The sequence below is a fragment of the Martes martes genome (genome assembly GCF_963455335.1).
Source record: "Martes martes genome assembly, chromosome: 2".
Classification (NCBI taxonomy): Eukaryota; Metazoa; Chordata; class Mammalia; order Carnivora; family Mustelidae; genus Martes; species Martes martes.
In genome coordinates this window covers 206014208-206041126 of record NC_137889.1, presented here as the reverse complement: position 1 = coordinate 206041126, position 26919 = coordinate 206014208, and the positions used below count along the sequence as shown (strand labels likewise).

The window sequence follows — 26919 nt, the reverse complement described above, 5'->3', positions numbered from 1 at the left end:
TTTGGGAATGATATGCACAATGACATTTCTGAAAATGTCTTTCATAGTTCCTTAAGCATTTCACCTGTAAAACGGGGTGTTTTTAAAAATTATCATTAATAGACTATATTAAAGGAATTCACCCTGTTGGAAAAACTATGGCAAATTTTAGAGCATGGCAGAGAAGTTTTAGTGTGAACAGAAAATTTACAAACTATTACAAAAAATATTTCAAACATGTTCAAAGATTTACAATTTGGGTAACTGGAGGAGGCCTGTTTGTAACTTTGTTTTAAGATTATTTGAGAGAAAGAGAGGCATGCATATGCGCATGCGCACGAGTCAGGGAAGGGGCATGGGGAGAGAATCTCGAGCAGACTTCCCACAGAACTTGAAGCCCAACTCGGGGCTCCATCCCACAACCCATGAGATCATGACCTGACCAAAACTAAGAATCGGAACTTAATGTACACAGCCACCCAAGCACCCCTGTAAATTTTTTAAAGAGTTCTTAAAATAGAGATTCCAAAGTCTCTCCATTTTTCAGGTTTTCCTGAGTTATAGTATGCTAATTATAGATAAAGGAAAGTAAAAATCCCGTAAAGCAATTTTTCAATACTTCAATATTGTTTGAAGTATTTGTCTCTGTCATTATGAGTTATTCCTTATAGCACTTAGTTGTCCAGTTTCCTTAGTTTTCTTGAATCTAGAGCGATTTCTTAGTCTTTGGGCTTCATAACGTTGACCTTTATGAAGAGTACAGGTCAGTTATTCTGCAAAGTGTTCCTCAATTTGAGTTTGGTGTTTCTTTGTGATAAAATTCAGGTGATGCTCTTTTAGCAAGAATATCACGGATATGGTGTTCTATTCTCAGAGCATCCTATCAGGAAGCATCCGATCTTGATTTGTCTCTTTACTGGTAATGTTAACTTTCATTGGTTAAGGTGGCGTTTGTAAAATTACTTTTCCTCCTGTCATTCACAAACATCTTTTGGGAAGATACTTGGAGACTATATTAACAGCCTGTTACTCAAACTTTACCCACCAGTTGTAGTATCTGTTGCCTATATTGATGATGATGATGATGATGATGACAGTTTCAAAAGAGATTTTCTAATTTCATGATTTCATCTATATTTATTAGTTCGTATTCTACTGAAAGTAAAAGAGCTTTCTCTGATGCCAATTGTTTGTTAATTTATCAGTATGGATTCCAAGATTCTTATTTTATTTAATGGGACATAATCCATGACTATCATGATTTTGATACTTAAATTGCCTCAGATTTGGTCAGTTTCACCTTCTTCTAATTGATTCTTATGTCAACTTGACTATTTACGTCATTCTTTAAGCCCATCTTTACTTTCTGGAATTAAAAAAAAAGTTTCAGGCTCATCTTGTATTTTCTCTGTGTCAGTCCTTGATATCAGCCTTTTTCCCAAGGAGCGCTAGATCCTTTCAGTGAAGAAAGGTACCAATTATCTTTTTAAAAACCTTTTAAAAACAACTCTATTGTTTGTGTGAATCCAGCATTTAGACTTTTGGTAAACAATCTCTAGCATGGATCCATTCACCCATTAGTCCATTAATCCCAATTAGTAATAGCCTCTTATTTAAAATAGTGTTTTTTAGGGGTGCCTGCGTGGCTCAGTGGGTTAAGCTGCTGCCTTCGGCTCAGGTCATGATCTCAGGGTCCTGGGATCGAGCCCCACAGCCTGCTTCCCCTCCCCCCCCCACCTCTCTGCCTACCTGTGATCTCTGTCAAATAAATAAATGAAATCTTTAAAAAGAAGTTTTTAAATCATAAAACAGGGAAGTGTTCCTAAACCTGACACCTTAGAAAGATACAGAACATAAATGGAAGTTTTTTTTTTTTAAATATTTTATTTATTTGACAGAGAGAAATCAGAGCTAGGCAGAGAGGCAGACAGAGAGAGGGGGAAGCAGGCTTCTGCTGAGCAGAGAGCCTGATGCGGGGCTCGATCCCAGGACCCTGAGACCATGACCCAAGCCGAAGGCAGAGGCTTAAACCACTGAGCCACCCAGGCGCCCCATGAATGGAAGTTTTAAATACAAAGTTTTACATTTCTGTATTAGAAATGATTACCTTAAACACAGAAGTTAAAAAAAACTGGCAAAAACACTTTGAATACTTGACAGAGAAAACTTAATTCTTTTAATATATCAAAACTCTTTTAAATCAATAAGATAGAAACAACAATAGAAAAAGAGCAAATCTATATTGATGTAATTTACAAGAGAATAAATAAAAATGGCCAAATGATGTCTCAGTTTCATGAACAAGCATAGTACCAGTTATAATAATTGAAACTACCTAAGAGGAAATTTTTGACCCATAACACTGGCAAAGATACCATTTAGTGACTATTTTTTTCAGCACTCATTTCTTATGGAACTGTGAATTACAACAGTCTCACCATCAGACAATTTGATGGTATCAAGTAAGTCTTAGCAAATTTTGGTTCAAGAGTACTAAGCACTAAGAGTGCTTCCGGGCAACTAGCTTGAGCAATGAGGGTCTGAGGACGTAAACGGGCCCACAGTGCCCCCCACAGGCTGAAACGAACGGCCCGTTAGGCAACCCTCCTCAACACAGCTCTAAGCCTTAGCGGACCATTGGGCCCAAGTAAAAGGAAAATTCTATACGTTCCCATATTTCCTCACCTTCCCCCGCTAACTGCAGCCCCTCACCACTGACTCCTGGCAGACAGTCTTTGTGTCCTGCGTGCTGTTCCCTTGCAGGGTGTCCAATAAACTTCCATCTCCTCTGTTCTGCTTTGGGTGAATACTTCTGGTTTTTTTTTTAGGAATTAAGAGCCCTGGGTGCCTGGGTGGCTCAGTTGGTTAAGTTACTGCCTTCAGCTCAGGTCATGGTCCTGGAGTCTCGGGATTAAGTCCCACAATGGGCTCCCAGCTCCACGGGGAGTCTGCTTTTCCCTCTGACCTTCTCCCCTCTCATGCTTTCTCTCAAATAAATAAGTAAAATATTGAAAAAAAAAAAGAATTAAGAGCCCTGGTTTTCTGTGTCTTTAAAAAAAACAACAACATTGTATTTATTTATTCGAGAGAGAGACAGTGGAAAGAGCATGAGCGAGTGGAGAGTTGCTTAACCAACTGAGCCACCCAGGTGCCTTTTTTTTTTTTTTTTTTTTTTTTTTTTTTTGACAGAGAGAGACAACGAGAGGGAACACAAGCAAGGGGAGTGGGAGAGGCGGAAGCAGGCTTCCTGCTTTGATCTCCTGCACTGCTTGCTGGTCTCCACCAGAGCCCGTTGCCCCATGCTATGTAGGAAAATCGTTCCCCAGTCAGTTATAATATTGTTACAAAATAAAATTCAACTGAGTAAATGTTAAAGATCTCTTTGGCTTTATTCAATGATTCATAAATCGGGCAGCATCCAATCTAGCAGATAGAAAGGGCTGTACAAAATGCCTTTTCTTTTTTAAGATTTTATTCATTTATTTCAGAGAGAAAGAGAGAGTAAGGGAGGAGCAGAGGGAGAGAGCGAATCTCCAGCAGACTCCGTGCTGAGTCCAGAGTCTGACGTGGAGCTTGATCCCAGAACCCCCAGATTATAACCTGAGCCAAAACCAAGAGTCGGACGCTTAACCCACTGAGCCACCCAGGTGCCCCCAGAATGAAAGACTTTTATATGTAGAAGGGAGCAGGAACAAGGAAGTTATACTAGACAAAAAAGCAGGTTGGCACTTGCAAGTTTGCTTTCCTTTTGGGCATAGAAAGGGTCTATCGGGCAGATGGCCTAACTAGTGCTGATGAGGCACCAGCTGAAGATTCTGTCTCTGGAAGAGCAGAAACCAAGCTAAGTCTCAGTTTGGGGAGGGGGCTTTGCAGATGGGATGCCACTTAAGGCTTGTTGTCTTGTTTTTAACAGCATCTATTCCCATAAAACATTCAGATAAAGGAGACAAAACCTCTTCACATAAAGCCTGTTTAAGCGTTATAATCTTCACTCAAACTTTCACCTTAATTCTATCAACTCTTACATTTCTATATCCCTCAATCTGACTGAAGCCCCTGTTAGGGCTTCACCAGCAGGTGTTGCTACCACAGTGGATGCGTCTCCTGTGTCCAGGAATCTCAGGAACTTCTCTTCCTCATCCTCTGACCATTTTACCCATTCCTTTGGGTAACTTGCTTTGGGTCCCAAGGGAAGGGACCCTGGCCCATGTGTCAGTCTTTATCTAGGTTAATCTGCCTGCCCGTTTATTTATTGCACCAGGTGATTCCAGGCCAAGTTTCTCTTTGCCTTCCAGCTTTTTAAATTCCTCCAAACTGGGGTAAATAGAGCAAACTTGTTTGCAGCATTTTAATTTTGGGGAACCAGAAAGGGGTTCATTTGGTCTACCCAATCTTCAATAGTGCTATATTAAGAACTTTTTTCAACCCCGTCTAGGTCTGCTTTATTTACCTTATTTCTTAATAACCATCTGAAGATTTCTACTTACTGGGAGAGTTCTTTGACTGTCCTCTCTGCCTTTCCCCATTTCCTTGTTAACTAATTTAATTTTTTTATTAGTTTCTGAAAGAGAAGCTGAGACAACACATTCTATAAGACTTCTCAGATGCTTGCTTTTGTTCTGGGAAATCCCATTCTTTCTGTGGTGGTCTAGTGGTTAGGATTCGGCGCTCTCTCCCTTTTTTTTTTTTTTTTTTTTTTTTTTTTTTTTTTTTAGATTTTATTTATTTGTCAGAGAGAGAGAGAAAGAGGACGGGAAAGAGTGAGCACAAGCAGGGGGAGTGCAGGCTCCTTGCTCGACAAGGACTCCATCCCAGAACCCTGGGATCATGACCTGAGCCAAAGGCAGACACTTAACCGCTTAACCGACTGAGCCACCCAGGCGTCCCGGGAAATCCCATCCTTAAGGAGCCGTCATGGAGGTTTCATTACTTTCGCATGATTGATTAAATCATTGGCCATTGGTGGTTAAACTTAATCTTTAGGCCCTCTTACCTGAGAGGTCAGGAATGGAGCTAAAATTCTAGTCTAATCAAGATTTGCAGCAACTAGCTCCCATCCTTGTTATCTAGCTCTCCCACCCGCAGAGTCACAAGAGCAAAAGACACTTCTATCACTTTGGAGACTTAAGAGTTTTGGGAGCACTGTTCCTGGTGGCAGGGACAAAGACCAAATATATTTTTTATTATACCATTGCGATCCTGATGCGTGTGAAGCCCTATCTCCACTGTGGTTTTGATTTGCATTTCCCTAACGATCAGGGCCACCTAGGCGCCCCATTCCCTAATGATTAGTGGTGTCAAGTATATTTCTGTGTGCTTATTGGCCATCTGTATGTCTTATTCGGAGAAATGTCCTTTGCTCCTTTTTTAATTGGGTTGTTTTACTGTCATTCAGTTGTCGTTCTTTATATATATTCAGGAGATTAATCAGATACATGGTTTACAAATATTTCTCCCATTTTGCGGGTTGCCTCTTCTCTCTCTCCATAATGACCTTTGACAGACAAAGGTTTTAATTTGATGAAGTACAATTTGTGTATTTTTTCCTTTGTTGTCTGTGCCTTTGGTGTCATCCAAGACATCACTGCTAAATCCAATGTCGTGAAGTTTTCCCCTATGTCTTCTTCTAACAATTTCACAGTCTCAGGCCTTACATTGACATCTTTGATCCATTTTGAGCTAATTGTTGTCTGTGGTGTAGGGCAAGAATCTAACATTATTCCTTCGGATTTGTTGAAAGACTGTCCTTTCCCTAATGAATGGTCTTGGCCACTTTGTTGAAAATTATCCGACTTTATATCGAGGGTTTATTTCTGGTCTCGTGGGATAGTCTTACATTTTGTTTTTTAATCCTCTAGATCGTCACCATTCATAAAACGGAAGTTATGGGGAAAATGTTTTCATACGAAGAGCGATTTGCTAAAATGAAGGCAGGAAACTTAATTTCAGGTAAGAAACATAATTCTACGTGGTGTGACTCAGCCAACGGGACGCCGAGACCCGGGACGGAGCCGCACCCACTCAGCTCGAGGCGGACACTTAACCCCTCAGGAAACGCAGCCTCACGCGCTCGCGCGGCGCGTCGTCCGCCCGGGTCTGCCCTCCCCCTCCACGGCCGCGAGCGACCCAGCCGGCGGCTCGCGCGGCACGAAGCCGTCGGAACCGCTTACCGTCCGCGCGTGCACGAGAGCCCGCCGAGTCCTGATTCTCTACGAGTGGGCCCAACTGCGGAGAGACCCGAGCCGTCGCGCTCCCGCCGGCGGACATCGCGGCCGGCTCTGGGGGAGACGCGGGCGCGACCTCTGAAGGGGGCCGCAGCGCCGCAGAAGTCCCTGCGAGTAAAACGGGCTCACGCGCTCCGCGGCCGTGCACACGGCACCTGCCTCGGGCTATTACCATGACGTCAGCAGAGCTTCCACCCCGTCGGCGCCGCGGGTACCGGGCAGTGTGCACGGCGCCGCGGGTCGCCCGGCCGCAGCCACGCAAACGCGCGCTACGGTGCTGCGCGGCCGCGTCCCAACACGCGTCCGCTTTGAGCGCGGAGTCTGAAGCCGAAGCCCCGGTGCGACCGCGACCGCGACCGCGACCGCGACCGCGACCGCGACCGCGACCGCGACCGCGACCGCGACCGCGACCGCGACCGCGACCGCTCCGCCCGGGAAGAAGCGCCCCCGCCCCCTGGCCGCACCCTTGCAGGCAGAGGGCGCCCGCGCCTCTACGGGGCCGCTCCTCCCGCGGTGCGCGCAGCGTCTGGGGGGCCGACGCGGGCCCCGCCCGCCCGCTCGCTCGCTCGCTCGCTCGGCCCCGCCCACTCGCTCGGCCCCCGCCCACCCCCTCGCTCGCTCGCTCGGCCCCGCCCACCCCCTCGCTCGCCCGCCCGGCCCCGCCTTGCCGCCGCGACGCAGAGGAGCGGGCCCGGCGCGCCCCGCCCCTGCGCCCCGCCCCTGCACCCCCTCGCGGCGCGGCGCCGGCGGAAGCATGGAGGGCGAGAGCACGTCGGCCGTGCTTTCCGGCTTTGTGCTCGGCGCGCTCGCTTTCCAGCACCTCAACACCGACTCGGACACGGTGAGCCGCGGGGCGAGGCGGGTTCCGGCGTCGGCCTCGGAACGCGCGGGGCGCGCCCGCCGCCGCTCCCCGGGTCCCCGCCCACGAGCTCCCCGACGGCGCCCCGCGGGCTCTCGGCGCTCCGCCCTCTCTCGCAACGGGGCGGTCCCGGGGACACCGGGCCGGCGGGTCTCGGGCGGGACGAGCCCCGCCCCCTCTGACCCGAGTCTGTCTCCTCGCCCGACCGGCGTGTCCCGCGCCCGTTCCGCGCCCCCCGCGGTCTCCGTTCCTCGGGCGCAGCTCGCTCGCGAGCGCACGGAGGGTTCCCGGGCGCTCTGCCGCGGCGCGGGGCGGGGGCGGCTCGCGCTCCGCGCCCGCCGCGCTCCCGGCGCCGGAGGTTTGCGCGCGCGTTCGCCGGCCGGCGGGCCGCTGGGGTTCTCGTGCGGGACGCGGCCCGCGGCCGGCTGCCGCCGGGAGGGCTTCGCGGGGGGCGGTGTGCGCCGGCGGCCGGACCTCTGACCTGGTGCGTCCGCTCGGTGCGGGGGCCTCGGTGCGCTCCGGACGCGCCCTGGGACGGAAGCGCCTCCGTGTCTCCTCCGGTGCGGGCCGCCGGGTCGTGCTTGTGCCGGGCTCGCGGCCAAGCGGCGAAGCGGGTTCTCAAGTGCGGGACGCGGCTCGGAAACTTGCGGGAAGCCCGGAAGCTCTGAGCCCGAGCCGCCGCGCCTGGGAGAATTCCGCCCCGGGCGGAGCCTGCCGTGCGGCCGGGCGCTGTGTCGCTCGTCCTGCGACGCCTGCTGTCGCTGAGGCCGTTTCTGGGCACAGTCCCGACCAGGCTGGGACGGATGTCGTTCGCGCGCGCAGCTGCAGGGGCCGCGCAGACCCCCGGCCAAGAGCGAGCGCGGGGCGGTCCGGCCTGCGTGCGGCGGTGCGGCCCGCTTCGGGGCGTCTGACCGCGGTGTCCGCGGAGTGCGGGGGCCCCTGGTCTCTGCGGCTTGCGCGGGAGCGCGCGGGCAGGCCACCGTGCGAGCCGGGCCCGCGTCCTCTCCCTGACCGCTTCCCTCCCGGGGTTTGTGCGCGGCCCCGGGCGGCGGAGCTCCGGGGTCACCCGGAGACTCGGTAAAGCCTCGTCCCTGAAACCTTCTCCTGTGGTTTTGTTAATGGAGGGGAGGGGGCGATCTTGACTCTTTATAAAGGAGGCAAGTATCCGTACTGTCTATCAAGCCTTTCGGGTCTTTACATGCGCCAAGGGAAGTAATTGAAGAGCCCGAAATTCAAAGACATCGTTGCTGTCGTGGCAAATGCCTGCATTTTCAAGACGAGCAGGAGCCACAGCTCCGCGTTTAGAACTCAGACTGAGTTCCAGACCTTTAATACTCCGTACAGTTGTTAATCTGCAAACTCTAACCATTGTGTCACTTCATGGCTCAGAAGCATCCACGGGCTTCCAGAATCCAGGCTTTGACTAGTTACGGGACGTTCCGTGACCGCTGCTGCTCCTACCTCTGATTTCATGGCTCGGAAACGAGAGCCTTCTCTGTTCCCGGGCTGGCTGCTCTGCCCCTCCTCCTCCCAACGTGGTGTGTTCGTTTCTGACGTTAAGCCTTTTGTGTTCCGGGTGAGGTGTTCGCAGTCTCTTCTGCTCACTGCTTTACTCTCTACTGTTCCTGTTTCCCAACTACCCCGGGAGTGCACCGGGACTTCCCTTTGGGTACCTGGGGCTGTTTCCCACATTTTGTATGCGTTGTGAAACACTTGGGAAATACTGGTTCGTTAAGTGACGGAGTAGTTAATTCAACCACATTATTCCATATACTGCTTATTTTTATCCTTATAGGAAGGTTTTCTTCTTGGGGAAGTGAAAGGTGAAGCCAAGAATAGTATTACTGATTCCCAAATGGATGATGTTGAAGTTATTTATACAATTGGTGAGTCACTTATTTCTGTGTCTCTTATATTTGGTGATTTAGGCTGAACGGGATCAGCATAAATGAGTTTTTAAATTGTTTTAAGAAACAGATAAAGCATGTTAAAGCAGATTTTGTTGCATTCGTTTTTCAGTTAAAATTATGACCATGGTCTACTATAGAGCAAGAAAGAGTGTGGGACATAGGGTGTATGTAAGACTACCCTGCGGAGAAAGGATGGAATAGCTCCTGTTTATGTTTAAGTGGCAGGAAGATGGCCCAGCAAGCAATCCCCCCGCCCAAAAAAATATAAAACAGTTCAGACAAAAACATAAAATACCGCAGAAAAGTTGGAAGAGAAGAACTGAAAAAATACTGATTAGATCACTGAAAACCCTAAGTAGCTTGCGGAGTGTCATGGGGGAAAGGCCAGCCTGCAGAGAGGTTGAGGGATGGGTGGTGAAGCACCTGCAGCAGATGGCAGCTTATTTTTTCAGGAAGAAGGGAAAAGGAAACATAAAAATCTATAGGGGGTTTTCTGATTACCTAATGTATGATTTTTTTCTAAGCATATTTTGAAAAACAAGATTGGTGGTATGGTTTATAAAAGACGTGGCATGATGACATCAGATTGTCTCATGACCGCTTTCCCGTGTTAAACGAGTCTCTAAGTATCATCATTGGTAACTGCATTGTATTCGCTGTGTGACTTTCGCAGTCCTTTAAATAAATTACCCATTTTTCATTTTCATAAATTACACTACAGTGAACATCCTTAAACACTTTTCTACATTGATAATACATAGATTCCTGGGGGTGGTTTTATGGTGTCGGAAGGTATGAGCATTTTTAAGGTTTTTGATCTGTATTAGCAAATTGCTTTCCAGAAAGATTGTGTATCAGTTTATAGTCGTGTATGTCATTTTTTTGTTTGCCACTTTAAAAGGTTAGAAATGGAAGTATATGTGTAAATTTACATGTGTATATAAATGTAGCATATATATTTGAAGTAAGTATATAAAGTAAATTCAGTCTCCTTAGTCTCCTCTGCAGCATCCCCTGTTTTACAAGTATCTTTTTGCTCATTAACAATACACAGGTATATAAATGTGTATATATTTATATATATATACAAATGGGATTATCCTATACGTGGATAAATATTTCCAAGATAAGTATCTCCACTGATACTGTTCTATTAGCGCACAGTAGTATCAATGTGTATAATTTGCCCTTCTTTCTAATGGCTCTGTATTTACGCTGTATTTACATACCAGCACTTATATAATCAGCTATGAATGACTTCCTATTTTTTGTTGTTAATACAAAACAATATAATGATAAACACTTTTATAGTGCATATATCTATATACTTGAGTCTATTGGAAAGTCAGATTCCTTATAGACCACTGCCTTTGGAAAAGTCATGCTATCTTAAGATTCCTCCACAATATGTAAAAGTGCCTGGGTGCACATACTGTTGCTACCACAAAGTATTATCCAATTTTTTAATCTTTGCCAATTTGATAAATGAAAACTACTTTAATTTGTATTTCTTAATTACAGATGAGGTTGTTTATTTCTTTGGGGGCAGCTTTTGTTTTTGAAAAAGACAGGCCTGTTGCATGCTTTGACTATATTTCTGCTGAACTATTTTGCTTTTTCTTACTGATTTGTAAATTACATTATAATGTGAGGTAATTGGGCTTTTGGCCTGTGTTGCACATGTTTATACAGTTTGTAATTTTACTTTGTTAATGGTGTTTTTTTCAGCTCAGACACAAGCTTGCTTTCTTTATTTTTAAAGATTTATTTGTTTGAGGGACAGCTGGGTGACTCAGTCGTTAAGCATCTGCCTTGGGCTCAGGTCATGATCTCAGGGTCCTGGGATCAAGCCCCACATTGGGCTCTCTGCTCCCTGGGGAGCCTGCTTCTCCCTCTGCCTCCCCGTTTCTGACAAGTAAATAAATAAATAAATAAAACCTTTTTTAAAAAATAATGATTAAAAAAAAGATTTATTTATTTAATGGGAGGAGGGGCAGAGGGAGAGAAAATTTTAGCAGGTTCCACGTGGAACGCATGCGGGCTTATATTTCAGGATCCTGAAATCATGACCTGACCCAGAAACCAAGAGTCCTACGCTTAACCCACTGAGCCACCCAGGTGCCTCCAGACACAAATTTTAAAAGCAAACCCTTGGGGCATTTTCCCCCTAATTGTAAGTGGCATGCTGCCCAAGGTAACCAGATATATTAAGGAGTTTAGGCAACCATTTATTGAACAACTCCATTGTGCTGGGAACAGTGTTAAACTTCAGGGTATTATTAGGCAAGTGCTGTAGGAACACTTAAGAAATAGCTCAGATTATTTTAAAATGTTGGATTATTAGATGACTAACAAGTAAAATCCAAGATCTGCAAATGACTGCACTGCTTTGGCTAATGCCATTTTCATCATACACATTTTTAGACATACATCAGAGTATGTTTGGTCAGTAACGGACTGTTTCTGTTCAGTCTTGTTTTGTTTTTTTCAAATAGGGATTTATCTGAGGATAACATCCATTTGCTAGGAGAAAATTGTCTAAAGAGGATGGTCACTTTCACTTTTTTTTTTTTTAAGATTTTTATTTATTCGCTTGACAGACAGAGATCACAAGTAGGCAGAGAGGCAGGCAGAGAGAGAGGAAGGGAAGCAGGCTTCCCACTGAGCAGAGAGCCTGATGCGGGGCTCGATCCCAGCACCCTGGGATCATGACCTGAGCCAAAGGCAGAGGTCCTAACCCACTGAGCCACCGAGGCGCCCCTCCCTTTTTTAAATAGACTGAATTATTTTTATTAATGTACACATAAAGTTATTGAGATGATGATTTCATGTAGTTTTCTCTTTAAAGAGAAAATACAAACATGCAGAGATGTCTCCAGCCTTCAGATGTTTACTCGAAGAGATCGTTCAATAGCAATCTGATAACGGCTTTCCTCGTCTAGCTGAAGAGTCACAGATTCTCTGTAATCAAACTGCTGTCTTTAATTTTTTTTTAAAGATTTTTTTTTTAATTTATTTAACAGACAGAGATCACAAGTAGGCAGAGAGGCAGGCAGAGAGAGAGAGGGGGAAGCAGGCTCCCCGCTGAGCAGAGAGCCCAATGCAGGGCTCGATCCCAGGACCCTGGGACCATGACCTGAGCCGAAGGCAGAGGCTTCAACCCACCAAGCCACCCAGGTGCGCCCTGCTGTCTTTGATTTAAGTGACTAAAAAAATTTCTAGTACTCTGGCTATGATCTGACACACAAATAGGACATGTCACGGGAACCGTCTGAAATACATGGTTGTTGTTAGAGTGATCCAGTAAGTGCCGTCTGGTAAAATTTGATTTTTGACACAAGGGACCCTTAAAAGTGGGAAGCCTGGAAGAACTTACATTTTCTTTGTTGTTTTTAAACTAATCTCTGCACCCGGCGTGGGCTCAGATTCACGACCCTGTGGTCAGGAGTCACATGCTCTGCCAGCTGAGCCAGCCGGGCGCCCCAGAACTTGCATTCTCTTGGCAGGTTGCCGTGTTACCAGGTGTGGGTGTTTCGCTCCTGTCGTTCTCCAGTGATTTTGAAAGGTCTGATAGCTTGAACTGCTACAGGGAACACTGTATTCATCTTGGTATTTCCTACAAGATTTATAGTGATGTCTTATGCAATAGAATTTTCTCTCTTTTGCACAGTATCTGCAGCTACCAGAATTTAGGTGTATTTTTATTGGCGAGAATAAAACTCGCTTCCTAAAAGACAACTGGGTTTTTGTATCTTAGTCTGGAGCTAACATTAACAAATCTTTTATGAAGCAACTACTTGGAGTAATAGAAGATAATCCCTTTAGCTGCTACTGTTGTCAACTGGGTAAAATTAGAGTATGACCTTTTTAGAACTCAAAGAAAATAGAGCGACTTTAAATTCATCTCTCATGTTGCCGTTCGTTATGAAACCTGTTTAGAGGGAATGTAGTGTTCAGGTTAAGACTGAGGCACTGGGTTTGAATTTTGGCCCCACCACTCTCTCTGCCTGTTACCTCATCTTTTAAATGGAAGGAATGATGTAACATCTGTGTCATAGGTTTGTTGTGAGGATTAAATGAGATAATGTTAAAGTACTTCCTCACTCAATATATGCTATTCAAACGAATATTAATGGAATCATAGCGAAAAAATTTCTTTTTTCCAGACATCCAGAAATACATTCCATGCTATCAGCTTTTCAGGTAAGTAGTCACAGCAAGTAAGTGATCCACTGTGAAAATTGCCCTCTGCAATGAAGTCATTTTTTATACAAAACATTTTAATTATCAGTTATACATGGTGGTACTGATAAAAAATGAAAAGACTTTTAAAAAAATACCTGAAAATTCCCTGTTCATTTCAACCCTGTCTGATAGTTGCTTCTCTGTGTTTGCTGTGTGCTTGCATAGCCGGTCTCTGCTGACTCCCAGCTGCCCGTTCACCAAGAAGGTTGCTTTTCTCACACTCAGTCACCTCACTGCATAGTGTCCGCTCACTGACTCGTTCTCATACAGCAGCAGCCCTTTTTCCTACTCTTTTATTCAGCCTGTTTCATCACTTGTTTTCTCACTTACCACATATCTAATGTCATCTTTTGTCTGTTAACTGGTTAGGTTCTTTATCTAACCTGCTTCCCATTGCCTTCCTATGGTGAAAATTTGTGTTATTAGTCGCACAGATTATAATAGTACTGTAGCCCTAATAGGCTATGGTATTTTTTTTAAAGATGTTATTTATTTATTTACTTGAGAGAGAGAAAGCGCGTGAGCATGAGAGGGGAGAGGGTGAGAGGGAGAAGCAGGCTCCCTGCTGCTCTGAGCAGGGAGCGCGATGCGGGACTCGATCCTGAGACTCCCGGATCATGACCTGCGCCGAAGGCAGTCATTTAACCAGCTGAACCACCGAGGCGCCGCTAGGCTGTGGTATCTTTGAAAACTTTTTATTGAGGTATAACATACATATAGGAAAGTACACACATAAGTGAATTTTCATAAACACCTATAATCACAGCATGGTGTAGTCTTAATGAAATAACTTTATGATTTATATAAACTATACTTGAAAAACCAGTGTTACTGTCTTACGGTCACACTGTACATACACTGAGGTTGTGTAAGAATTGCAGTGGAGCATATGGTAAGGGTGAAAAAGATCTGTGGTAGGGGATGACCGAAGTCAAGGCTTCTTGTGGTCTTAAACTGCTGCACCAGAAAGAGGGAGATCTTGGGTAGTGTTTTGCATACAATGGACATACGAAAATACTTTCTGAATGAGGGATTCTTGGTGGAGACTCATAAAAAGTACTTCCCTAAGGACTCTGGACCAGCAAAAAGATCAGGAATGAAGAGTGAAAGGGAAAAGTGATTCGGTGTCTCCTGGCAACTGCCCTAAGAAATTATACCGATTTAATAGAGCCTTAGGATGGAGGAAGCCCGTCTGACCCAGGGACGAGAAACCCATGCCTCAGCCTTTTTGCCTTGTAAGATAAAGAGGAAGGAGGCATAAGGAGAACCACCGGAAAAGGCTGTCACTCAGTTAAGTTTTCTACACACTTCATTTTTCCTTAGCAAAACCTTAGGACTAAAAAGTTCATGATGGAACGAACGCCGTAGAACCAGTTAGCAGTAAAACAGAAACTAGAAGAACGAGGATTTCATCAGTTCTGCTCCCAACAGCATACCATGGTGTCGCTTCCTTGTTTTGAATAGTACAGTTAAACATATTAAAGCCTTTTGATACCATACTTCTTGGACTCCCAGTTGGATAAGCTTTAATGCCCACTTTTATGTGCTAATACAGAGGGTGGCAAAGTATGGCCCATTTTTATAGGGCCATCTTGAATAGTTAATGTATTTTTTAAGGGTTGTTAAAAACAAAACAACAGAAGAATATGCAGCAGATACTATGTCCAGCAAAGCCTAAAATATTTACTCTCTGACCCTTTACAGAAAAGGTTGCCAACTCTTTTCTAATAACATTGTTTCTCAGAGGTTTCCACTGAAAAACACTGAATCACTTATCAAGAATCTAGAGGAAACATCTGGAAAAGAGTCCACTGAAGCATAAAACTCAGTCACTTAAAAAATTATGCAGTTTAACATGAATTCTGCACAGTATCATTCTATATAAAAATGTGCCTCTCCTCCCCAGGAATTTCACATAAAATCGTGTTTGCACAGAGTATATACTGTTATCCTGTTGTTTCTTATATACCTCGTGTATTGCCTGATGCCCCAGTTTGAGAAGTGGAAAGTGGACCAGGCTAGAGAAATACAGGAATAAACTCTTGTATTTAGAGTATTCATGTTAGAATAACAGCTAAAGTGGAGGGATCTGTTTGATCAGTGGAAATCCCCTTTTGATAGGTGGAACACTTCATTTTGTCTATTTTCCCATTAAAATTTTTGATGGAAAATTTTTAATGTAAGTCGTAAATTTAAAAAAAAACATTGCTTATTAAAATATATTTTTTTCAGTTTGACATACCTAAATTTTTTCAGTACAGATTAGAACCACCAGTAAAAGCCTTATTACAGTGAATATTATTTACAAAGGAGTTTGCATAACAGGTATTTCACCATCATAGAAAAGAATATTGTTGATTTCAGTCAATGTTAAAAAGAGGAGAATATTATCTGCAACCCCTGTTATTGGAGAAGGAAGAAAGCTGAAAGTAAACACTCTAGAATCTTTTTTTTTTTTAAAGATTTTATTTATTTATTTGACAGATCACAAGTAAGCAGAGAGGCAGGCAGAGAGAGAAGGGAGGAAGCAGGCTCCCTGCTGAGCAGAAGGCAGTGGCTTTAACCCACTGAGCCACCCAGGCACCCCGCACTCTAGAATCTTTTAGGGTTACCCTTCCAGTTCTTCCTACATCTGTGACCTTCCAACAGAACAAAGACAACTAAACCGATACCTAAACACCTTGTCCCCTCCCCCCCCCCAAAAAAAACCCAGAACGATCAGCTCCTAAAGTGCTTCTCAGCTGAATAGAAGTATAGCTTTTGGAATTAGCAATAAATAAACTTTTGTTGTTGTGTTTCATTACTCATACATTCTTTTGTATGTATCAATATTGTAAAGTTTTAATAAGCAGATTGTGAATGAATTGTGAACTGGCTATGTAAGACTTTAAAACTTTTTATATTTAATGGATAGTTTGTTTTAGGCTTAAGAAAATATGATGCCCAAATTTATTTCTTGAAATTTCTCCACTCCTTTTCCTTTCTTGTTGTTTATGGGTCTCACATTTCTACCACTTTAAGTCTGTTAATTTGAGAAATTTCTCTGTTATTATTTTTAGAACTTGATCTGACCAGCAAGTGGGTATATGGATTTTGGTTGGGTAAGGAGTAACTAAAATTAAAAGTGCTAGTAAAATCATATTTTTAGCCTATTTGAAATGCTTTTAATTTTGGCTTTTACAGCTTTTATAATTCTTCTGGTGAACTAAATGAGCAAGCACTGAAGAAAATATTATCAAGTGTCAAAAAGGTATTCCCTGACTTACCTTTTGTTTGTTTGGTATTATATGTATTATTTTCAGCCTGAAAAGCATCTAATACTTCAACAGAATTTTTAAGCAGCACTTGTCTTCACAATGTCCTATAAGCAGGTGAGGAAAGGCTTGTTCTTTCCAGAAATTCAAAGTTGTGCTCTGAGAGCACAACTAGTCATTAAAAGTATTAATCTTGTTCTCCTCCTCAACTGTTCTAATTAGCATTGATCTCTTCCTCTTCTACATTCCTGCCACACACCTTCCCAGTACCATTTATTCTAGGACCTAATTCATTACTGTTATTTTACATAGCTGGAGTTACTAGCACTTTGCTATATAGAACCTCATTTGACCCCTCTACACATACTTGGTGTTAAGATTTGTTGAGTGATCAAAATAGGGGTTTTTTTCCAAATACAAAATGGCGGGGGAGAGGGGGTTCCTTCTTAAAACATTTTGATCTCTGAGTTGAAAATAAAAGTAGATTCAGTAAAAGAAATTTCTTTTAAAAACCATCTTTTGATGAAAATGCTTTTTAAATATTTATTTTATATTTTATTATAAAATTACATTATATTTTACATTTAAAATGTACCTGTAAAAATTTTTTGGTTTTAAAAAGAAGAGAACTCATTTTAATTTCCTCAGTTTAAATGTACAGATACAAAACTTAGTTGCTAAAGTTGACATACACAGATCTCTAAGCAAAGTGGTTGCTTTCGTCTTATAATTACCAAGCTCTCAGCGAATGAGATTTATTTTTCCAGTTTAAAAAAATTTAGTAATACTTACAAGTTTGTTCAGCAGATGTTACAGTTTATAAAACCATTTCATAGGATCTTATTCAATTTTGAAACCTCTGTGAGGTAGGTGATATCATTTCCATATAAATTTCAGTTAAAAGTTGTTGAGTTCAGCTTACTTATTTAGCAAACCAAGTACCCAAACAGGATGTTAACTAGTTTTCCTTGACATTTTCTTCATTTAAATTTTGACTGAAAACTAAGATTTTAAAATAGCAAATACCTCTAGGAACTAGAGGAAGTTAGGAATTTTTTTTCTCTATATTAACTAAAATAGTAGCCATGTAACTGAATGGAAAGTAATTTGACTATAAATCAGTTTGCATACTTTAAAAGTAGTGTAGGGATGCCTGGGTGGCTCAGTCAGTTGGGTGAGTATTTGCTATTTTAAAAATAAAATATTTTAAAAAATAAATAGAAAAAAGAGCGAAGTATATATTGAAGTCTATGCTTTATCTATGCCCCAAATCTTGCTAAATTTAAGAAAGCCATTTATAAGGCTGTCAACTTCATTGCTTAATTTTGATAGTAAGACACATAATAATTGTAACCGTTAAGGTATACACCTGATTTTTTTTTTTGTATTTTCTCTCAGGCTGTGGTTGGTTGGTACAAATTCCGACGTCATTCAGACCAGATCATGACATTCAGAGAGAGACTGCTTCACAAAAACTTGCAAAATCATCTCTCAAGCCGGGAACTTGTTTTCCTACTGTTAACACCAAGCATAATAACAGAAAGCTGCTCTACTCATCGGCTGGAGCATGCCTTATATAAACCTCAGAAGGGGTAAATGTTGGCCAGTCACTGGCTATTTTAAGTTAATAGAAAAATATACCCAATGCTTTCATTTTACTTTTAGCCTCTCACCAAACATTTTCAAATATTGTTGCATTAGATTGTCACAATAACCCTCCAAAGTTGGTCTGCCATGTGTCTTTGTAGATGGGAAAATGAAGGTTAGATAAGGAAATTAGAAGCCCGGTATGGAACGTTGACAGGTGTTTTTGGCACTGAGCATTTGTTCTTATTTCCCATAAGGTAGAGAACTGGTTGCCGAAGGACATGACATGGAACTAAGCCTAGGTACTTGAGCAGCTTTTCTCTAACTCTGCAAGGAAGCAAGGTCATCCTTGATGGCCCACCAAAATGAGTTAATACCCCCTCCAAGTTATATAACACTCTCATGGAATGTGAGAGTTAAGTAAAAGAATACCAACTAATTTTATTATTCATGGAAGACAGGATAAATCTCAACAATACTGCCTATTTTTACATGTTAAAATAGCCATTGAAGTATTATTTTCACACAACTATCTTACACTATGCACATTTCACTGTTTTTAGAAGGCATTTGCCTCGAGTCAATAAATTCTATTGCAGGTGAGTAGTTTAGAATGGTTTTTGTTGTTGTTTTTTAATCTTACAGGGGAAAGGTACTCTGTATATAACATGTATAAGTTTATGTAGGTATGTAATAGGTGGATGCTAATATTTCACTTGAAGTTAAAATTTTATTTCTTCAGACTTTTTCACAGGATACCGTTAGTGGTGGCCAATCTGGGCATGTCGGAACAGCTGGGTTATAGAACCGTGTCAGGCTCCTGTGAGTCCGCTGGTTTTAGCCGAGCAGTAAAAACACACAGGTGAGGTTCTTCAACTGCTTTCCCACTAAACTTACTCCTGTTCATGTTTTGAGATTTATTTTTTATTACACAGAATAAAAACGAAAGGAGAACTAATAACCACCTTACACGTAAACCAGACTGTTTTTACTTTCTCCGTATTTCCTTCTAGCACTTGTCCATTTATAATATACAAAAAAGGAGGGGTGTTTCATATCCTGTATAAGTCCACATATGTATTCTAAGAATAAATAGCTAGTCTCAAAATAATTTTCTAAGGCAGCAGTTTAGATTATAAAGGCATGAAATTAGACTGAATATTAAATAATGACAAAAATATGAGGCTTTAGCCAAGATTCACTCATACTGTATAGGCTACTGAACTGTAACTTTTTTGTGGGTTTTTTTTTTTTAGATTTTATTTATTTATTTATTTGACAGACGGAGATCACAAGTAGGCAGAGAGGCAGGCAGAGAGGGGGGGTGGGAAGCAGGCTCCCCGCTGAGCGGAGAGCCTGACATGGGGCTCGATCCCAGGACCCTGGGATCATGACCTGAGCCGAAGGCAGAGGCTTTAACCCACTGAGCCACCCAGGTACCCCACTTTTTTGTACTCTCTAAGGAAATAATGTCAGAAATAACACTGGGACTATAGAGTGCTATATAGTCCTGGTGGAAACTAAGAATAAGGGACTCAATTTTTATTTATTTTTGTGTCCCCACAGGATTAACCATTTTTAATAGAAACTGAATACCACATTTCATTGATTCAGAGATGCAGAGTTTTATGTCTCAAATTGGGGTATTTTACAAACTATGCCTTAGCCCTTTCCTTTTTTTCCTTTTTGTTATATAAAATAATGTTTCTTTCAATCAGTGATGACTTAAATTCAATAAAATATTTTTAAAATTGACTGGTCCCCAGTCCCCATTGCCAAGAAGGAAACCGTTTTCTTCCCCTCTCTCTTTCAGTCTTTATTTTTACTTACCTTCTTTTGAGTCCTGGCAATAGAAGTTAAAAGAGTTTGAAGTCTGCTAATGGGAAGATATATGAACTAAGTTTTCTGATTGATTTTGCTGTGAACAAGTGGGTTGACAAAATATGGTCCCTACAAAACGAGTAAAAAGAATCTTTTCAACTACAGATACGTGTTTCATTGTGGCATTAAAGCGACTTCTATATATTTGCCTGACGAAATGCTAATTTTTGCAGCCCTGAATTTTTTACAGAAGATGGATCTTTAAAGGAGGTACATAAAATAAATGAAATGTATGCTTCTTTACAAGAGGAACTAAAGGTAAGTTAACATATCAAACACTTAAAGACTACTTCCAGAGTTCATATCAAATTGATAACTGAAATCTTTAGGGATAACTTGGCATTTGATTAGGTTTATATTTTTATAGCAGTTTAGGTTCAGTAACAAAGATCTCAGTCTCAGTGTCCTACAAAAACTAAAGTTCAGTCTCACTTACATTATATTCTGGCTGTAGCTGTACTCTTTTTTTTTTTTTTTTTTTTTTTTTTTTTTTTTTTTGTAGCTGTACTCTTCTAAGTGCTATCTTCATTCCAGGATCCAGACTGAAAGAGCACCCATATGTGGGACATGCTCTTCTCATGACAAGGGAAAAGAGCAAGAGAGATGAGACATTTCACAACAGCTCTTAAAACTTCTCAGAGCTGGCATGTCACTTCCACTCACATTTCATTGGCCAGATTATATATCCCTATTTCATGGCAATAGATAGGGATATATATAATCCTTTTACGGGATAAAAAGGGAAGCAGTATTTGAGAACAAAATAATCTACCACCCCGTGCTAAATTCTATCTCATTGAATCAGCTGGAGAAGTAGACCTCAGGATGGGATTAGACATGTAAGAGATTTATTAGGCCTGAGAAAGATAAAAGGGGGGAGGAACAAGAGCAGACAGAGAGAGTTGTGATGCTGAGTCTGACACCGGAGAAAGGAGACAGAGAGGAAGGGGAGGACGTTTGGGTAGAGCTTTAGACTGCAGGGCCAGAGTGGTTTCAGCCAGGCTGCTGGGGACTCTGAGCAAAGCTTTCCTACTAGAATGGATTTGTACTAATAGCCCACTGTGTTCAGCCATTGGTTAAGAGCAGCCTAGGGGAAGCGTGGCTTCAGTAATGGACCCAAAATGATGGTAGCTGGGGCCTTTAGTCAACTAGGCTTCTCCCAAATGGAGATGTGAGTCGTATATTCCATGGCCACCATATTCATCGATAAGGCAAATTAAGAGAAGTGAGGTTAATACATTTTACGCTACTAATACTGCTCACTATTTTTTAATGTGAATGGTAATATGGGAATTTTAGAAAATAGAGAAACATCCAGAACCCCATCATTGTAACATAACTATTTGCACTTTGCCATATTTTCTAGTTTTTCCCTAATATATAAATGCTTTTTACATAGTTGACAGTGATGGAAACTTACAAAATTTCTGCCATGATTTTTATTTAACGTCATGAAGCATTTTTCATTTCAAAAACATTAATAAGCATTTTTGTTACATATTCTTTAGTTCTGTGTATTTCATATTAGCAATATATTAGAACTTCTATGTCAAAGTACTAACTTGGCCTAAAACAAGGAATGTAGAGGTATGTTACAGGAACTGTAGACAGAAAGCAGCCGAGCTTCAGGAAGGAATTGGTACCAGGAGCTGGAATGCCACCAGAACTTATTTTCCCCTTGTGTCTGCACATTGGTTTCCTGCGTAGTACCTACAGATCTGTTTGTTCATTCACTGGCTAACCAGAAAACATTAAGATCTGTTCAGAAGATTGGGATTTGTCCGCTGGCTATGTGATATCTCTGCTTGGGTCAGTTAGGGTGAACGTTGGTAAAGGGGTTACTGGTAAACTTTTATGGCATGGTGGACAAGATGGTGAGAAATAGGCTGGGCAGATAATCCTAAAATGTATCCATTTTAAAACTAAGCATGAAGAAGTAAAAAAGTAACATTCTAAAACTAGATGTAACAACATATTACCCTATAATTGGAAATTAGTTACTTGTGATTTGAAGTATACCAAGAAACATCATCTTACCATAAATTTTTATTATTTCCTTAAAATGTATTCCCAAAATGAAATTGTAGAGTCAAAGGGTATTTTAACTAGTACTTAAAACTAATAACTGGTAAGGCCAGTCTGCTTTTCAAAAGTCATTTCTTATACACTAATTAAAAATCTGTAACAGTTTTTTCATAACAAAAAAAGTTACTTTTCCTTATTGTCAGTTTAATGTTAAATGTTTGCAGTAAATGTGCATCTCTCAAAATACTGCAGTATTTTTTTGTTCCAAAGTGACTGAAATGTTTTTTTTATTTCTGTGTCTTACCAAGCAGATAACTGGTGTGATAAAGCTGTGTATAAATGGGAAGTTACTACATCTGGAAAACATTTTATTTATTTTTTTTTTTTTTTTTTTTATTTTTTTTTTTTTTTTTAAAGATTTTTTTTTTTTTTTTTTTTTTTTTTTTTTTTTTTTTTTTTTTTTTTTTTTTTTTTTTTTTAATTTATTTGACAGAGATCACAAGTAGGCAGAGACGCAGGCAGACAGAGAGAGGAAGGGAAGCAGGTTCCCCGCTGAGCAGAGAGCCCGATGCGGGGCTCGATCCCAGGACCCTGAGATCATGACCCGAGCCAAAGGCAGAGGCTTTAACCCACTGAGCCACCCAGGCGCCCCCATTTTATTTATTTTTTTAAATATTTTATTTATTTATTTGTCAGAGAGAGAGAGAGGGGGAGAGCGAGCGAGCGAGCACAGGCAGACAGTGGCAGGCAGAGGCAGAGGGAGAAGCAGGCTCCCCGCCGAGCAAGGAGCCTGATGTGGGACTCGATCCCAGGACGCTGGGATCATGACCTGAGCCGAAGGCAGCCACTTTACCAACTGAGCCACTCAGGCATCCCTGGAAAACATTTTATAACCTATAAAGCACCATATAAGTGCTTGTTGAGTTCCTTCAGAAAATAGCAAAATAAAGTGTTTATAAAGGCTAATAATACTTGATACTGTGTTACCACAAAGGATTTCCTATACTTTGTGAACCTAGACTGTAGTACACAACTTGAATTTTATCCATGCCCTTAAATTCTTTTATTTGGCAGAGTATATGCAAGAAAGTAGAACACAGTGAGCGAGCAGTAGAGAAACTACTAAAGGACGTAACTAGATTGAAACGGGAAATTAAAAAAAGAAAACAGGCACAAATTCAAGCAGCACGTAAGTAAAAAGTTCACACATCACTACCTTCCATGCGTTAAAAAAAATTCTCACTGATGTGAATTACGGTACGGGTGAGCTGACTATGCTAACTGATCATCTACCTTAGGGTAAAAATAATTGTTTTAATACTCTTAAATCCTACTGAATGAAGGTATTTGTAGCTAGACTATATTGCTATTAAAAAAATACAACTTAAACTTTCTTTTAGAATATAGTGCCGTATAAATTAGAATTTGGGATTATGCACGCCATTTTTCTCAATTTAGAGGATTTGATGTAACTGTTCAGTTAAAGTCTTTTTAACTTTACTGAAAAACAGATTGCTACAAAAGCTTTGTAGAACAAATATTGTATGTTGAACTGTTGTTTTGTTTTGTTTAGGAGAGAACATCGAAAAAGACCCTCAGGAGAACATTTTTCTTTGTCAAGCTTTACGGACCTTTTTTCCAGATCGTGAATTTCTTCATTCATGTGTTATCTCCTTGAACAGTAGGCATATTTCTAAAAGTAGCTGTACTGCCAACCACCAACTCAATGTGATAGACAACCTGACCTTAATGGTAGAATACGCTGACATTCCTGAAGCTAGTCCGGCTAGTGGTGCACCACAAATGATTAAACGTAAAGCTTTAGATACCGATGATGGATGGCAGTTCAAGAAGTCACGGCCATTAGAGACACAAAACAAACCATCTAAAACAGATACTGATAGTAGTAATCAAGAAAAAGCATCCACAATGAGCAGCCCTGAAACAGATGAAGACATTGAAAAAATGAAGGGTTCTGGTGAATATCCACAGTCTCCTACATTTTGATCCTTTTAGGCCAGAAGGACATTTTTAATTGGCTGAAGGGTAAAGCCATTTATATTGTTTTTACTATGTTTAGGTATCTGCAGTAATACATAAGTTCTGGTACATTTATTTTTTAAAGCACTTTATTTTAAAACCATAACCTTTTTTGTCCACCCCCCCTCCCCGCCTTTGTTAAAGATTTTAAGTAATTTCTGCACCCAACATGGGGCTTGAACCCCCAACCACAAGATCAAGAGTTGCATATTCCACCAACTGAATCAGCCAGGCGCCCCGCCCTTTTTTGCTCCTTTTACAAAACTGTTGAGGGAAAAGCTTAAATGATATTCTTTTAAACTTCTATAGCATTCTTTAGAAGTGGAAAAGAAAGACTAGCCTTATTTTCACAACAGAAAAAAAGATGTCTAAAGTTAATACGAAATGTATTTCATTTTTATCTAAGTCATTGCAATTCCTGCTCTTTAAGTTATAAGTGGCTAGAGTTGCCAGATAAAATGCTGGACATTAAAAACTTACTGTTAAATGAGTAATTGAATCTGAATTGGAGTTCAAATTTAATTACATGCCCTATATTTCTATTTGCTAAATCTGGTAGTTCTAATTATGGCAGAACTGTAATGCAGCACAAATCTCTCTCCCTAGTCTAGATCCCTCTACACAAAATTGAGTGAATCCAGAATTTGAGTACAGACCAAGCCTGGTAATGCAGTGTGTCTGAGATCAGCAGCTGGTCAAGTAGCTGAAAAGACCAGTTAAAATGGGACTCAAAAATGGTACATATGTGTATCGGTATACATATGTCTATCACAGAGATTTCATTGCAACATGAAGCAGAATTGTACATTCATTTGTCAACCTCTTGTTGTAGGACTAGGAACTTCTCTGTGAGAATATTGGTGTTCCTGTGTAAATCACATACATGACTTAACCTTTACAATTCCAAGTTTTAGTTTCTTAAGAGTGAAGAATTTAAAGAAACTTTTGAAAAGCAACCTAAGTACAAAATGTTGGTGTTTTTTTTTTTTTCATTTCACAGCACCCTCCTACTTGCAGCTTTCTTCAGTTGTCCTAACCACACCTAATCTGACAACTCTTTTTCTTTTCTTACTTTTTTGCAAGTCTTTCAAAAGCATTTACTTCATTTTCATTGCAAGAATAACTTTAATGCTCATACTTCATCAGTACAGTGACAGACAAAACTAACACAGGTCTGGGGACAGAACATCTGCCTCTTGGCGCAATGCAAAACTCAACAGGTTTGAAGAGTCCTGGGCTTCAGTATGATTTTGAGTTTAACTCCCAGTTTAACCCAGTGAGTTGGTTAAGTGGAAGTTGGCTAAGAGAGCTTTTACTATGTTTTTTGTATTTGTCTTTTCCTTAATTGTGAGAATTTTCCACGAAGCTTATACATCATATGAAGCCTTCATGTTTTACTCACTGGATGAAGTGCTGAACACACACTTTGACCATTTTACTAAGTGACAGAACAAATTCATAGCTATTATCAAGACTATTTTTTATCTTTAACATGCATTAGTTACCATGGGGTGCTAATGAAGCCCACATTAACAGCAGGGATGTTTTGTACAAATTATTGAGTTTCTGCTGGGATTCTCTTAACTGGTTACCTAAGCAGCACTGTGGTGTCACAACCAGGGCAGGAGGAGGGGTAATAGGTTGGCAGTCTAAAGCCTAATTTAAAAATAACCATAAACAGGGGCACCTGGGCAGCTCAGTTAGTTAAGCATCTGCTTTCGGCCCAGGTCATTAACTCAGGGTCCTGGGATCAACCCCTGCATCAGGCTCCCTGCTCAGCAGGTAGTCCGCTTCTCCCTCTCCTTCTGTTCCTCTCTACCCCCTCCACCACCACCTTGTGCTCTCTCTCAAATAAATAAATACAATCTTTTTTTAAAAAGTAACCACAAACATCACTAGAGCATTTAGAACATAACCTAAAACAGATAAAGACTAAATGCAACCAACAAATGAACTACTGGAGGAAGTCCCTGAAAGCACAAGACTGCTGGACTGAAGCAAAGGTTCCTCACCCACTCCTGTCCTTGGACTGTACATTTTTGCCTACTGTTCCCACAGTGGAAACTGTTGCAAGGACATAGCCTTGAGAAAGTAAGGTGTTGACAACATATGGATTGTGTGTGTGACTGAACCCAGTTAAGGCCTTAATATAAACTAAAACTAGCAGGCAGGTGCGGAGATCTACTTGGCTTGTGGCCACCCAAGACAAACTTCTAAGTTCCCTTGTTTGCTAAGGGAAACTTAAAAATCTTGGAGTTACCTGCCCCTTCAGTCTCTCCCTGCCCTCCATGTACCAGTTTATGAACCAACAGATAAAACAGGCTAGACATGTGCGAATAGATGTCTTCTGAAGGCAATAGATTTTTCAAAGGCTGCTTAAAAGAAACATGCCTTCATACAAAGTTCAATTCGCTAAAACACCATAGAGAGGTAATGCATTTAGCTCATACTTGTGCACAATGATCCATCATCTTTGAAGAAAGAAATGCTAAATTTCAGAGAATCTTGCTGAGGTCAGTACCAGCTGAACTTCCATAATTAAGTTTGATGACCCAAGTTTCAAGGTATTAAAAGAAGAAAAAGGGTCCCAATAGGTCATTTTTCCCCAATTCTCATCTTTTGGTGATTAGCCTATCACGAGTGAGATAGTTCTAGACCATATGCCTATGGATCATTTTAAAGTATGCTACCAAGTTTTAAGATAGACGAGCCCAGGAGTAAATCTGAGGTCCTATGACTGCACTACTATCCATCCCCATGTAACATCTCTACAAAGGGAAGAACCAATGTCCTAGCCAGGCATACTTCTCTTTGCCAGTTAGAAAATCTGAGCAGGGGTTCCTGGGTGGCTTAGTCATTAAGCCTGAGTCTTTGGCTCAGGTCATGATCCCAGAGTCCTGGGATCAAACCCCGCA

At 41.5% G+C, this 26919-nt stretch overlaps 2 protein-coding genes across 3 annotated transcripts in view; one reads left to right on the top strand and one right to left on the bottom strand.

Annotated features, from left to right (window-relative positions):
* GPAT3 (glycerol-3-phosphate acyltransferase 3) overlaps window positions 1–8579 on the bottom strand; it is a 91177-nt gene extending 82598 nt beyond the window's left edge. Inside the window, exon 1 of one of the 2 annotated variants that reach the window (XM_080797486.1) lies at window positions 7544–8579. The gene's annotated coding sequence lies outside the window, so the exon portion shown is untranslated. Of the gene's footprint in view, window positions 1–6149; window positions 6254–7543 lie in introns of those variants that run through there. The other variant, XM_080797487.1, reaches the window with a different exon arrangement.
* ABRAXAS1 (abraxas 1, BRCA1 A complex subunit) lies at window positions 6939–24967 on the top strand. The gene is made up of 9 exons (XM_080797489.1): window positions 6939–7044; window positions 8858–8948; window positions 13139–13175; window positions 16401–16467; window positions 17870–18063; window positions 18801–18920; window positions 20113–20197; window positions 23039–23153; window positions 23538–24967. Exons 1-9 carry the CDS (start codon window positions 6958–6960, stop codon window positions 23969–23971), a joined length of 1230 nt encoding a protein of 409 aa, XP_080653615.1. The 5' UTR covers window positions 6939–6957; the 3' UTR covers window positions 23972–24967.
* Window positions 24968–26919: the final 1952 nt, after the last annotated feature.